Below are 12,417 nucleotides of genomic sequence, written 5' to 3'. Positions count from 1 at the left end.
GCTTGCAAAAAAGAAAAAAAAAAAAAAAGCGTTTGTATGCACAGGAACAGAGCTTAATTTTCCTCTTCAGTACATTCCGATCATTCCGATAACATTTTGAGAGTGACTACCTTGGGCTGACTCCATCATTTTCTCTGCTGGGGCTGTCACTGGATGACATGCAAGTAGCCTTCTTCAGGAGCATCCCTTTAGCTCAAACATTCAAAAATACAGTAACTCCCTGACAGTCCCTTATATTTATACAATTCATTTCCTTCCCTACCTCCAAAACACAAGTCTCTTTTTCAAAAAGACATTATACCAAGGTTTCTTCTTTAAGTATTCTCTTTGTGTTTAGAAGTTTCAGAAAGGGTGGGAATGCAAAACAACAAAAACAACAACAAAAATCCCCAACAACCACAAGCTAAGCTGTGCTCTCTTGCCTCTGCATGCAGGAAACCAACTCTACCACTCCCTGCTATGTGTTGTGCTTCAGTTCCTCATCCTTCGACTCATGGGCCGCACCATCACTGCCGTCCTCACTACCTATTGCTTCCAGATGGTAAACGTGCTGCTCCCTCAGCAGCTCAGATCACAGCTGACAGCACTTTGGGGTGGGGGAAGGTTGGGAGGAAGGTGGCAGAGAGAAAGCAAGCTAGGAGATCCAGTTTCTAGTCCTTTCTCCCAGCATCACTTTAGCAGCATGACTTCAGGTAGGTCACTTTTCACGGGCGCCAGGTGGCTCCCTGCAGATGGTATTGGTGATATTCACCTGCCTCCAGGGAAGGGTGCCAGCTAACCCTTTACACAGGATTGTGGCCACTCGGGGTCTTTGTTTCTGACCAGGATTGGCCCAGCTAGCTGGCCATGAGTGGTGTCACTTAAAGGCAAGGAAGGAAATGAGCCACAGACTCTAAGCTCTGAATTCTCTGTTAAGCCCTCATTTTGCTGAGAAGCCTTGAGCACGTCTCTTCCCCTCTGCAGGTTCGCTTTCTTCCATTTATAGGAGCTTAAAGCCTTTAAAGAGGAGAGCAGGAGAAAGGAAAAAATGAAAGAATACAGTAGATTTCAGAGCAGGGAGAAAATGAAACCCTAGCAAGTGGTAGAATAAACTCTACCCCCCTCGTAGGCCTACCTTCTTGCTGGATATTATTACACAGCCACTGGCAACTATGATATCAAGTGGACAATGCCGCACTGTGTCCTGACCTTGAAGCTGATTGGTGAGTGGTGGCTCTCTGCCTTTCCCTTTTACACTTAGGCTCCTCCCTGTCCCACCATAAGCTTACTCTGTGTGTCCTGTGCCCCGCCCCCTTATGCTCCTGGCTACACTCAGCCCACAGGCCACATCCTCAGTGCCCTCCCTCTGCTCTACCCACGCCTTCTCTCTCTGCTCAGGTTTGGCTGTTGACTACTTTGACGGAGGGAAGGATCTGGTAAGTATCCTCCACAGAGAGGTTAAGGAATGTAGCCAGAGGGAAGGAGAAAAAGGTTCCTGCTACCAAAAGACTGGACCCCAAGGCCAGAGCAGAGTCTCTCCCTCATCCCCAGCCTGTGTGAGTTCTGTTTCAGATAGCACTGAGCAAGGATCGACAAATCTAATTTCCCAGATCCAGCTCATGCACAAAGTCCAGAGATCAGTGCCAGCATGGCATTTGGAAGAGAAGCAGCCAGCTGTTGCTAAGTTACCCTCACCCGCCCCCCGCCCCGCCACTGCCCAGTGCATACTCATTCCAACGTGAAGCAAATGACTTTTCTCCCTATTGTGCCCTCAAAGAGACAGCTGTTTAAAGAACCCCGGTTCAGTGGGGCACAAGGGTGGGGAACACACAAACTGGCTCTTGTGGGGAGATGCAAGGCTATCCTGAACCATTCATTCTCTTCTCGGCATAGAATTCCTTGTCCTCTGAGCAACAGAAATATGCCATACGGGGTGTCCCTTCCCTGCTGGAAGTTGCTGGTTTCTCCTACTTCTATGGGGCCTTCTTGGTAGGGCCCCAGTTCTCAATGAACCACTACATGAAGCTGGTGCAGGGACAGCTGACTGACATACCAGGGAAGATACCAAACAGGTAAATGCCCCTCTTGGTCAAGACCTCTGTGTAGGTGTCTCACCCAATACAAAGCCACTTCAAGGTGACTTCCGGAAGGCCAGTCCCAGCTGGCTCCCCACGTGTCTTTCAGCGTGGTCCTGGCTTATAGTCTGTGCCTCGTCGTCCCTGGGCCATCTGCTGTCATGGGCACTCTGTACCTGCTCATCACAGGCAGTGGGTCTTTTTCAACCTCGACTACTTCCAGCCACCCATTCTGACCCTGTAGCACAAACATAAGACTTCACTCTGATGCCACAGGATTTTGCCCAGTCATGTCCATGCCTTTAAAACCCATTTTCTCAGTTAAAAAAAAAAGACTTAAATATATAAAGATGTGTATCTGTATATCACAGTAGCAAATTGAAGTTATCAGAAAAAACCCTTTCCTGAGAAGTTGTCTAGCCTGTGTGGAAGCATGGATTCAACCAGGGTAGGAAGGCGCAGATTCAGAATTGGTCACTTCCTGGCCTCTGCATTGGCCTTTCTGTCCCAGTGTGGACCGGGAAGGCCAACAAGGCCGTGAGACCTGTAGCATCCCCAAGGGGAAGCTCCCCAGACTCCTGCACACTGTTCCTTTGCCTGTGAATGGCAGGGTTTTGCATTCACCGTTCCTCAAAGCCAACCACATAAAGCTTCTTCCCTGACACTGAGTATCGGCTTTGGACAGAGAGCTACTTGTCCCATTCCAGGCGGGTAGCCACTCTGAAACACTCCTCTCCATAAATTAAGGTCAGAAGGTAGAGGGACCAGCCTCTGCCTGTCGTGACCCTGCTCATTCCTTTCCAGCACCATACCTGCTCTCAAGCGCCTGGGCCTGGGCCTCGTCTACCTAGTGGGCTACACTCTACTTAGCCCCCACATCACAGAAGACTATCTCCTCACTGAAGACTATGAAGTGAGTGGTTACTAACACAGCAGCAGGTTGACTGCATCAGAGCTAGAAATGGACAGGCCAGGATCCCTGTAGATAGCCAAGAAGTGGGTAATACCATCTACAATTGCATGTTGGTTTTGCTCTAGATCTGTGAGAGTTGGCGTCCATGCCAGCCGGGCCGGGACATGTTCATCAGCCAGCATTGAACGACCTTCGTGGGCACAGGGCTGTGCCAGGTGCACTTTTAGCACCCCTTACCTCCCTCAGGAGCAGCTCTTAGCTTGATTTATTACAGCCAGTGACTCCTTGGAGCCTAGTAGCTTCCGGTCCTCTCCAGCCTGTTTTCTTCTCTTGATAGATTGGGGGCTTCTAGGGAATTCAAAAACCAAGGGAGGGGGAAGTGCTGGCTTTTGCTCCTGCCCAGCTGAAAGGCTTGCAGCAGTTCCCTACGCACTCTGGGTAGGTTTGCCTCTTAAATTAACATTGACCATGGATTTATAAAAGTCCCTCAATACTTGGTCTCCTGAATGTTCGATGCTTTAGAAGAGTTAGGGACAGCTCTGTTTCTGGGACTCTACAAAGGAAAAGGTGAATGGATGTTCACTGGGTTCCCTGTGTGTTCCTTGTAGCCTGGTAGAAGGACAGCCCAGCAGACTGTCAGGTGGACGTGCAGTAGTCAGCAGCACGTTTGGAAAGGAAGAGCATTGAGGGAAATTTGCCTTGCCCAGGTAGTCACCCTAACGTGTGTGTGTTCTTTTTTCTCCAAAGAACCACAGTTTCTGGTTCCGCTGCTTGTACATGCTGCTCTGGGGCAAGTTTGTGCTGTACAAGTATGTCACCTGTTGGCTGGTCACAGTAAGTAGAAAAGATGAAATAGGGTCCTCAATTCAGCAAGCCGTGGGGCGTGGTGGGGAGGAGAATAGCAAGAAGGCTAACAGAGTGGCTCCTTCCCTTAGGAAGGAGTGTGCATTTTGACGGGGCTGGGCTTCAATGACTTCGATGAACGTGGAAAGGCAAAGTGGGATGCCTGTGCCAACATGAAGGTGTGGCTCTTTGAAACAACCCCCCGCTTCACAGGCACCATCGCCTCATTCAACATCAACACCAATGCCTGGGTGGCCCGGTAAGCAGCTGGAGGGGAGGTCTGGGCCCCAGCTCCTTCATTCAGCCACTTTCCCAGATTTAAGGGCACAGATGTACCATCCACCTTTTACCACTTTGGGTAGAACCTCTAGTCATCCACATACCCACACACACGTACTTAGTTTTATCCACACTCCCATCTCCCCAAAACCCATTCCTGTCATATTTGCAAGACACAAGCAAGACCCGGAAGTGCCTTGAGTTTTGTTTTTGGTTTTCAGAGAGTGGGAGGGAGAGATGGTGAGGGGCAGAGGGAGGAGAATCTGAAGCAGGCTCCATGCCCAGCTCAGAGCCCGATGCAGGGCTCCATCTCATGACCAAGATCATGACCTGAGCTGAAATCGAGTTGTACACTCAACACCCAAGCCACCCAGGCACCCCAAGAAGTGCCTCGAGTTTTAATCTCATTTCTGCCACTGGTTTTATGTTCCCCATTGCCGTTGACATCTTTGTGCCCAACACGAGTGTAAGCGGCACAAGAGCTGGTCTGTCCTGCTCACCCCTGTAGGCACAAGTATGCAGCAGGTGCTCAGGCACCTGTTGACGAAGTGGCTTGCCCAGGCTCACCCAGCTAATCTTGGGGTCTGTTTTCTGTGTCTGAACTGAGTGGTAACTTCACCTATGTTCATCTCTAAAACTAATCCGATGGTGCTGCCTCCTTTACCCCAGGTGGCCCCAAGCAGGAGCCAGTCGCCACCACTGCACACCTCAGGGCACTAGGAACCCAGAGGCGAGATGGTGGCGGTACACAGACTGGTCTGAGGCTCATCCCCGCCCCCCCCCCCCCGACTCTTTACTCTAGTTATTTCTTCAAACGACTCAAGTTCCTTGGAAATAAAGAACTATCCCAGGGACTCTCATTGCTCTTCTTGGCCCTCTGGCATGGACTACACTCAGGATACCTGGTCTGCTTCCAGATGGAATTCCTCATTGTTATTGTGGAAAGACAGGTAGGCCTGAAGGGTGGTGAGTGAACAGGGAACATGAGAAGGGGCAGGACACTGATGACCTCCCTTTGTTCCCCAGGCTGCCCGCCTAATTCAGGAGAGCCCGACCCTGAGCAACCTGGCTTCCATTACTGTCCTGCAACCTTTCTACTACTTGGTGCAGCAGACCATCCACTGGCTCTTCATGGGTTACTCGATGACTGCCTTCTGCCTCTTCACATGGGACAAATGGTTTAAGGTAAACAAGGGCCTGTTGGCAAGGATGGGTAGGGGAAGAATCGCTGAAACCTCAGGCCGTAAGGGCTGGTGTCTGCCCCGTGTCTACCTCGGTGGCCTGTATCTCTCCACAGGTGTATAAGTCCATCTATTTTCTCGGCCACGTCTTCTTCTTGAGCCTACTCTTTATATTGCCTTATGTTCACAAAGCAATGGTGCCAAGGAAAGAAAAGTTAAAGAAAATGGGATAATCTATTTCCCTGGTAAGTTAACATCCCTGTAGCCAAGTTACAGAATAGAGCAATAGATTGGGGGTGGGAGGCAGGGAGTACTGGACATTTGGAGTGAATCTCAAGTTGGCCTGGCTTCTAGGAAACACAGCATGGGGCACGGACTACTCAACTTGGGCTTGCCAGGAAACAGCTGGAAGGGCTGGAGACCAGGGACTAGAAGGAGTGATTCTGACCAGACTGCCAATCAAGTATCTTTCTCTTGCAGGTGGCCTAGAGCAGGGCTGGTGCAGAAATGACTCGTATCCCTTTCCACAGCACTCCTTCGCCTCAGAGCACAGAGAACAGAGAAGCCAGGGAGTGGGAAGACATGGTACTCCTAGCTGTGCCTCTGCTGCCAGCCAACTCTTCATCTGGGGCCAAAGGGGAGACTCTCGTGGGAGGAGTAGAGGGCCCATGTCTCCCCTCTGGGCTCCCCCATGCACGTTGCCTTATCTCTCCCCCTCTAACCAGGAATCTGTTGTGTTTTTCTTCTGCCAATTTACTATGATTGTATATGTGCCGCTACCACCACCCCCCCCATGGGGGGGAGGGAAAGGTGTCAGGCCCCACCTGCTCCACTTTTTCTACCTTGGAACTGTACCAGATAAAAATCACTTCTCTTTGTTCAGTTTTTCACTGCTAGCATTCCTGGATGCTTTCTTACACACAGCCCTCCAGGCTCACCATAGCTGAAATAAGCAGGGCTCTCTCCTTGATCTCCCAGAAGTTTGGAGTCAGAGCCTACCTGCAAAGCCTGGAACCAAACTGCAAACACTGTAACCTCACGTCTTTTTTCCTGAAGCCTGAGGACAACAACCAGTTTACACCATTAGATACTGCTAATTTTAGAAATTCTTGCAAACAACCAGGTTTACAAGAACAGTATTTATACAATAAACCAGCAGCAAATATACAGCCTCGCCTCCCCAAGCCCCCACAGTCTGGGTGCAGGAAGGTCCCCTCCAAGCAGTGAGCTGAAAGCAGGGTCGAGGGATGCCATGGCCAGTCTCTGTCCCAGAACAAGACACTACTGTCAGATGACTCCCCAGACTTCTTCAAAGGCTGTGGTGAGTTTTGCGCAGGTGAGGGCTGCAGAAAGGGGGTAGTTGCTGATGGACACCATCTTCTCTGTATATTCCACACTGACCTAAAGAGAGAAAGAGTTGTGTCTGCTGACTGTGACAAGTTTGGCCGTTCTTTGGGGCAAGAAAAACACAGTTGAGCTAGTATGTCACAGAACTGTTGAACATCGAATTTGTACAGAGGATGAAGAAGGTCCTGACTTTCCCTGTCACATACATGCCGGCAGCCCTCAAAAGATACAGCCTGGGGCAGGATGTAAAGGCCCCATTTGTCTTCCAGCTGTGTTCTCACCCTCTATTTCCCAAGGTCATCAAAATGCCAGCTGTTCTGAGAATGGTATACTAAGCCTCGGCTCCATGAAGAACCCAAGAGTTGAGCCCAGACCTTACCTGGCCGTGGGCAAAAGCCCCCACCACAAAAACAATAGGGTCGCTGGTGGGCACCAATTCTCGTACATCACTAACGACTGGGATGGAAAAAGATGTGCCAATCTTCATACATCCAACCGGAAAGTGATCTGACACTGGATTCTTAATTACCTGAAGAAAGAAGGGGGGAGGGGGGATCAGCCCCAGAAATGATCTCAGAACCCTACCGCCAGCCAACCAGTAGGTGCCTATACCTCACCTTCAGGAGTTTTTGGGGGCCATCAGCTGCTCGAACACTCAGCTTGTGTAAAAGCTGAACTGGGTGGGGAGGTCAAGGGGGAGAGAGAAGAGAGTTCAGAGCTAGGTGGAGACCCTATTTCTTCTGCCCAGAAATCTAACCAGAAAAATCCATAGTTCAGGTAGTTCAGGTGGGCTCTATGTGTCCTTTACAACCACACTTGGTCCTAAAATGTTATGAGCAAGCAAATTGTTGAGCATATGACTAGGTGGATGACAAAGGGAGTCCCTCTCCCTTCTTCACTCAGCCAGGAAGCCATGCAAGTCTTACCCACGCCCCTGGAAAGACAATGAAGAGCCTTTGTTCTGGTATCAAACATGTTCCCCACTCCCCCCACTCAGAAAGTTCATGTTTCATTTAACCCTTGTCGTCTTCCTCCCTTCTTCACTACTGCCAAGTTCATTCTGAACTTTAGTCCTAATGATCTCACCCATGAGGCCACAGAAACGGTCAAAGGTTCTGGGAATTCGAGTCTGGGGGTTCACTTCAATCAGCACATTCTTCTGTGTGTGGATATAGACCTGTAGCAAGCCAGCTCGGTTCAGGGGACTGTCCATGAGCATCAGTAAACTCTGAGGGAGGCAGAAACCATGGCACAGTTCAGCATGCTGCTGCCTGGTCTTCTGCTCAAAGGCTCAGGGGGTTGTAAGTTCTGTCCCTGAAGTTACCTGGTGAGCTATGTCCGGTCTCACTTCCCCAGGGTCCCGTCCATTCTTCAACAACACAGACTTGTGCTTGTCACAGTTTAGTAGCTCATACGTTTTCCCAACCTTAAGAAAAGAGAACATGACAGAGCAACATAACCTTTTATCTCAATTAGTAGTTCTCAAAGTGTGGTCCCCAGACCAGCATCATCATCATAATCATCATCTGGAAACTTGTTAATCAAATTCTCAGATCTGCTCTAGATCTTCTCATTAGGAACTGGGGGGGTGGGACCCATCAAGCCCTTCAGGGAGTTACTGTGTGGCCGCTGACCCTTTCTCCCTTTCCTCCATAACTGATCTTAGAAAAGGAAAGGACACAGCCTGTTTATAGATTTCACATGATCTGAACACCAATAAAAATTTATTTATTAAAAAAATAAAAAAAATAAAAAAGATTTCACATGATCTAAACTCCTGCAAGGCAAAGGAAACCAAAAAACAAAAAGGCAACCTCATGAATGGGAGCAAGTATTTGCAAATGACATATCCAAAATATATAAAGATATGCAAATGACATCCAATAAGGGCTTAATATCCAAAACACATGCATAACTCAGCACCCAAAAAACAAACAGTCTGCTTAAAAAATAGGCAGAGGACCTGAATGGACATTTTTCTGAGAAAGACCTACAGATGGCCAACAGACACAAGAAAAGATGCTCAACGTCACTAATCAGGGAAATGCAAATCAGAACCACAATGAGATATGACCTCACCAGCCAGAATGGCTAGTATCAAAGACAAAAACTAAATGCTGATGAGGATGTGGAGAAAAGTGGTATACTGTTGGTGGGAATGTAAGTTGGTGGACAACCAATTTACCAAACCACTGTGGAAAACAATGGAAGTTCCTCAAACACTTAAAAATATAAATACCATACAACCCAGGAGTTCCACTACCAGTATTTACCCAAAGAAAAATATATTCATTTAAAAAGACCTATGCAACCCTGTATTTTAATTACAGCGTTAATTTACAATAGCCAAGATTAGAAGCAACCCAAACCCAGGTGGTTCTTGATAGATGCAAACTGCCTTGTAAACTGCAAGTTCCTCAAGTATCAAGCATAAAGCCAGAAATAATCCTAGAGTAACAGGGACATGAATTGAGTGAGGAATATTATCCTGGCAACTCTGTACTTGAAAAGACACTAGATAGGGCAGCCTGGGTGGCTCAGCAGTTTAGCGCCACCTTCAGCCCAGGGCGTGATTCTGGAGACCCCAGATGGAGTCCCACGCCGGGCTCCCTGCATGGAGCCTGCTTCTCCCTCTGCCTGTGTCTGCCTCTCTCTCTCTCTCTCTTTCTGTCTCTCATAAATAAAAACTTAAAAAAAAAGAAAAGAAAAGACAAGACAAGACACTAGCCAGAAGTGCGATACTAAAGATCTGGCCCAATACATCTACAGCAGCTAAAAGAAATAATTGCAAATTGCAATTTGGACTCATAAGGAGCATTAAAATGATCAGTAAAAAGTCTTAAAAAAATACCATTAGATATAAATACAGGATTTGAAAGGCTATGTTTCTATGAATCAGAACATTTGCATGTCTGGCAACAGCTTGAGATCTAGAACTCCACAAAGTTTGGGGGCAGAGGCACGTAGATTTTGAAACTAAGTGAAATGACAAGCATGTCAGAGAGTAAGCACGGAAAAAACAAAGGACCAAGAACCACCTCCATGAGACTATTAGTTATCAAAGAAAAAGAATCTCTTGAATAGAACATCTAGTTTCTATTCATTAGTAAGTTATAACTAGGGGTTTTGTTCTTTTAACGAAATAGAGTAGAAGACCGAATACTTTACATGTAGTAATGGTAGTTAGTGATTTATGAAATTTTTGGTATCTTATTGTTGCATGTGTGTACTTGCTCACGACATAATTTTTTCATTGTGGTTTGTGTTAATAAGCTTGAAAACTATTAACTAATCAGAGAATGAATACTATGTGTATTCATTTTCTGTAACAGGTATTGGAGATATAAGAACTTTTAAAACTTTATTCTCTGCCTTCATGGAGCCTTCTAGTGGAGCGACAAATGGTAAACAAGCACTTGAAACTACAACCAAATTGTGATAAACATTTTGAAAGAAAAGTAGATGGTTCATTAAAGGATGAACAGGAAGGCCTGGTTTACACCAGGAAGAGAGTCACTTCTATGAGGAGATATTTAAACTAATTAATTGAAGAATGAAGAGCAATAACAGATTCAGTAATTGTTAAATGAATGAACATTAAGTAGGAATTAATGAATCAAAGAGATGAGTAAAGGAGACTCAGAGAACACTATGTGTAATGGCCTTAAGATATCAGACAACATAGTGCTTCCAAAAGAGCTGAACAAAAGCCAATGAGGCTGGAATATAAGGAATAAATGGGAGAGAGAAGGCTCTGTGAGGCTAGCAGAACAAGAGATGCCAGCAAAGGCAGGTAAGAGAAAACCGTATAGACTGCCGCCTGCTATGAATTCAGTCATCCCTGGAGTACCATTAATGACAATGTGACCTAAATTCTTCCACCATGCTCTAAGAATTTTAATTTGGCCATGACGTTTTCTTTTTCTTTTTTTTTTTTTAAGATTTTATTTATTTATTCATGATAGACACAGAGAGAGAGAGAGAGAGAGGCAGAGACACAGGCAGAGGGAGAAGCAGGCTCCATGCAGGGAGCCTGACGTGGGACTCGATCCCGGGTCACCAGGATCACACCCCGGGCTGAAGGCGACGCTAAACTGCTGGGCCACTGGGGCTGCCCGGCCATGACGTTTTCAACTTTTTTTTCTTTATAGACTGTATGAGTGGGGGTGGAAGGGGTTGGGGCAGAGGGAGAGAGAATCTTAAACAGGCTCCACGCTCGGTGTGGAACCAGATACGGGGCTTGGTCTCACAACCCTGAGATCATGACCTAAGCCACCCAGGTGCCCCCATTTCAATTTAATAAGGAACCTATAATCAACAGTAATCATTCCAAGTGACAGACGTTATACTGATCACCTCCTTTCATCCCCTCAACAACCCAGTCTGATAGGTACTATAATCCCCATGGACTCTATGAAGAAGCAAAGTGGTTACCTGACATTCAGAATTAACAGACTGAAAAGACAGCAAATGATTAAGTGAAGGATGACTATCAGATCCTATAATTAAGTTAGAAATATAAATTACTTTTTAAAAAAAATGAAAAGGGGCTTTCTAGTCCCTTTTTAATAGCTCAACATAGTAACTGGTTGAGGAAGCTGAAATGGAAAAGAATCACACTATATTACTATCAAAATAATTTCAAAGCACTTTCAAAGTATTAACCCCACTTTACAAACTGCAAACTTGTTTTCTCAATCAAGATCATTTAAAGTAAGTATAAAAGCCAAGATAAAACCCAAGTATGACTTATAAACCAGGGCTATTTCTTCTAGGTCTACTAGAGAGAGAGAGACTGTGACATCGCAGTTTTAAGATAGGAATTTGCTGGATTTATTCGGGAAAACAGCCGAATAATGTTTAAAAATAACTTGTAAAAGTATCAAAGGATAATCTGATCCAGTGTTTCGAAGTGGATAGTAACATAAAGGAAGCTGACAACAAACGCAGGTTAACGAATTAAAACACAAAGTCCTGACGGATAAAGGGGCTGAGCTACAGTAACTACCTTTCTCCTTTGCTCAAAACCTTGGTTTAGACTATGGGATAACGCCATGGACATACTTCCCCTCCCCTCAGACGCCTCTCTATCGCAGAATCCCAGTAAATCAATTGGTGGTCAGGACGTGACAGCTGCAGTGGGATTCATGGACAGAAGGGACTCCTGGGTGGCACAGCGTTTGGATGTCTGCCTTCGGCTCAGGGCGTAGTCCCGGGTCTGCGGATCGAGTCCCGCATGGGGCTCCCTGCGAGGAAATTGCTTCTTCCTCTGCCTGTATCTCTGCCTCTCTGCTTCTCTCTCTCTCATGAATAAATTAAAATCTTAAAAATGAAAAGAGCAGAAAAAAACGAGTGACGCCAACCTAGGATGTTAAATCAAAAGCCTACTAGGCCACTTTTCCTCCAAAAGATCGTTTCCCCTCTCGGCCTCTCCATCGTCTCATCCCTCGGGGTCCCATCCTATCCATCTAGTATTTCTCCACTTCCTCGTCCCAAGCTACCTTGACCGTCTCCAGACTGGCCCCTTCCAGCACCACAATGAGCCTTCGCCCTCCGATCTTGTTTCCCGCCCCAAGTCGGGGACGCTTGGGAACCACAGCATCCCAGCCCTCTTCTGGCTCCCGACCACGACGCTCACGAGGTTGGAATCCGCCACTGGGCGCAGCCATCTTGCAACCAGACCGGAAACTGTGCGAAGGTCCTTAGATTAAACCTCGCGCTAGCCCTACTCTCAAATTTCCTTCCGGCTGCCATTTTGAAAGTGGGCACCTGGAAATGTCAACTGCTAGCAGTCTGGCGC

General features: G+C 47.0%; 2 protein-coding genes across 3 annotated transcripts in view; one reads left to right on the top strand and one right to left on the bottom strand.

Annotated features, from left to right (window-relative positions):
- Nucleotides 1-6,160, top strand: part of LPCAT3 (lysophosphatidylcholine acyltransferase 3) — a 42,136-nt gene extending 35,976 nt beyond the window's left edge. Inside the window, exons 3-13 of the mRNA XM_055315361.1 lie at nucleotides 435-541; nucleotides 1,109-1,202; nucleotides 1,378-1,415; nucleotides 1,873-2,051; nucleotides 2,859-2,967; nucleotides 3,715-3,801; nucleotides 3,903-4,069; nucleotides 4,892-5,039; nucleotides 5,116-5,274; nucleotides 5,387-5,515; nucleotides 5,751-6,160. Of these exons, the coding sequence (XP_055171336.1) occupies nucleotides 435-541; nucleotides 1,109-1,202; nucleotides 1,378-1,415; nucleotides 1,873-2,051; nucleotides 2,859-2,967; nucleotides 3,715-3,801; nucleotides 3,903-4,069; nucleotides 4,892-5,039; nucleotides 5,116-5,274; nucleotides 5,387-5,503 (1,205 nt within the window). The 3' untranslated portion in view covers nucleotides 5,504-5,515; nucleotides 5,751-6,160. The remainder of the gene's footprint in view (nucleotides 1-434; nucleotides 542-1,108; nucleotides 1,203-1,377; nucleotides 1,416-1,872; nucleotides 2,052-2,858; nucleotides 2,968-3,714; nucleotides 3,802-3,902; nucleotides 4,070-4,891; nucleotides 5,040-5,115; nucleotides 5,275-5,386; nucleotides 5,516-5,750) is intronic.
- Nucleotides 6,161-6,358: 198 nt separating this feature from the next.
- Nucleotides 6,359-12,382, bottom strand: EMG1 (EMG1 N1-specific pseudouridine methyltransferase). Of its 2 annotated transcripts, XM_055315363.1 has the most exons (6): nucleotides 12,119-12,370; nucleotides 7,942-8,043; nucleotides 7,704-7,845; nucleotides 7,235-7,293; nucleotides 6,997-7,146; nucleotides 6,359-6,671 (listed from the first exon to the last, which is right to left on the bottom strand). In XM_055315363.1, exons 1-6 carry the CDS (start codon nucleotides 12,284-12,286, stop codon nucleotides 6,558-6,560), a joined length of 735 nt encoding a protein of 244 aa, XP_055171338.1. In that variant the 5' UTR covers nucleotides 12,287-12,370; the 3' UTR covers nucleotides 6,359-6,557. The 2 variants fall into 2 exon arrangements, with proteins under 2 accessions (XP_055171338.1, XP_055171339.1); XM_055315364.1 differs by lacking the exon at nucleotides 6,997-7,146 and having other exon boundaries at nucleotides 12,119-12,382.
- Between the last annotated feature and the right edge of the window lie 35 nt (nucleotides 12,383-12,417).

This window comes from Nyctereutes procyonoides, unplaced genomic scaffold, assembly GCF_905146905.1.
Source record: "Nyctereutes procyonoides isolate TBG_1078 unplaced genomic scaffold, NYPRO_anot_genome, whole genome shotgun sequence".
NCBI lineage: Eukaryota > Metazoa > Chordata > Mammalia > Carnivora > Canidae > Nyctereutes > Nyctereutes procyonoides.
This window is presented reverse-complemented; position numbering and strand designations above follow the sequence as displayed.

Bases quoted from the DNA above. Each gene is read 5' to 3' on its own strand.
- EMG1 (XM_055315363.1), bottom strand. From the start codon at position 12,286: ATGGCTGCGCCCAGTGGCGGATTCCAACCTCGTGAGCGTCGTGGTCGG. The intron at 8,044-12,118 runs GTAGCTTGGGAC...TCTTTTCTTAAG, and splicing joins CCAGTCTGGAGACGGTCAAG to GTTGGGAAAACGTATGAGCT. The intron at 7,147-7,234 runs GTGAGGTATAGG...TTCTTTCTTCAG, and splicing joins GCCCCCAAAAACTCCTGAAG to GTAATTAAGAATCCAGTGTC.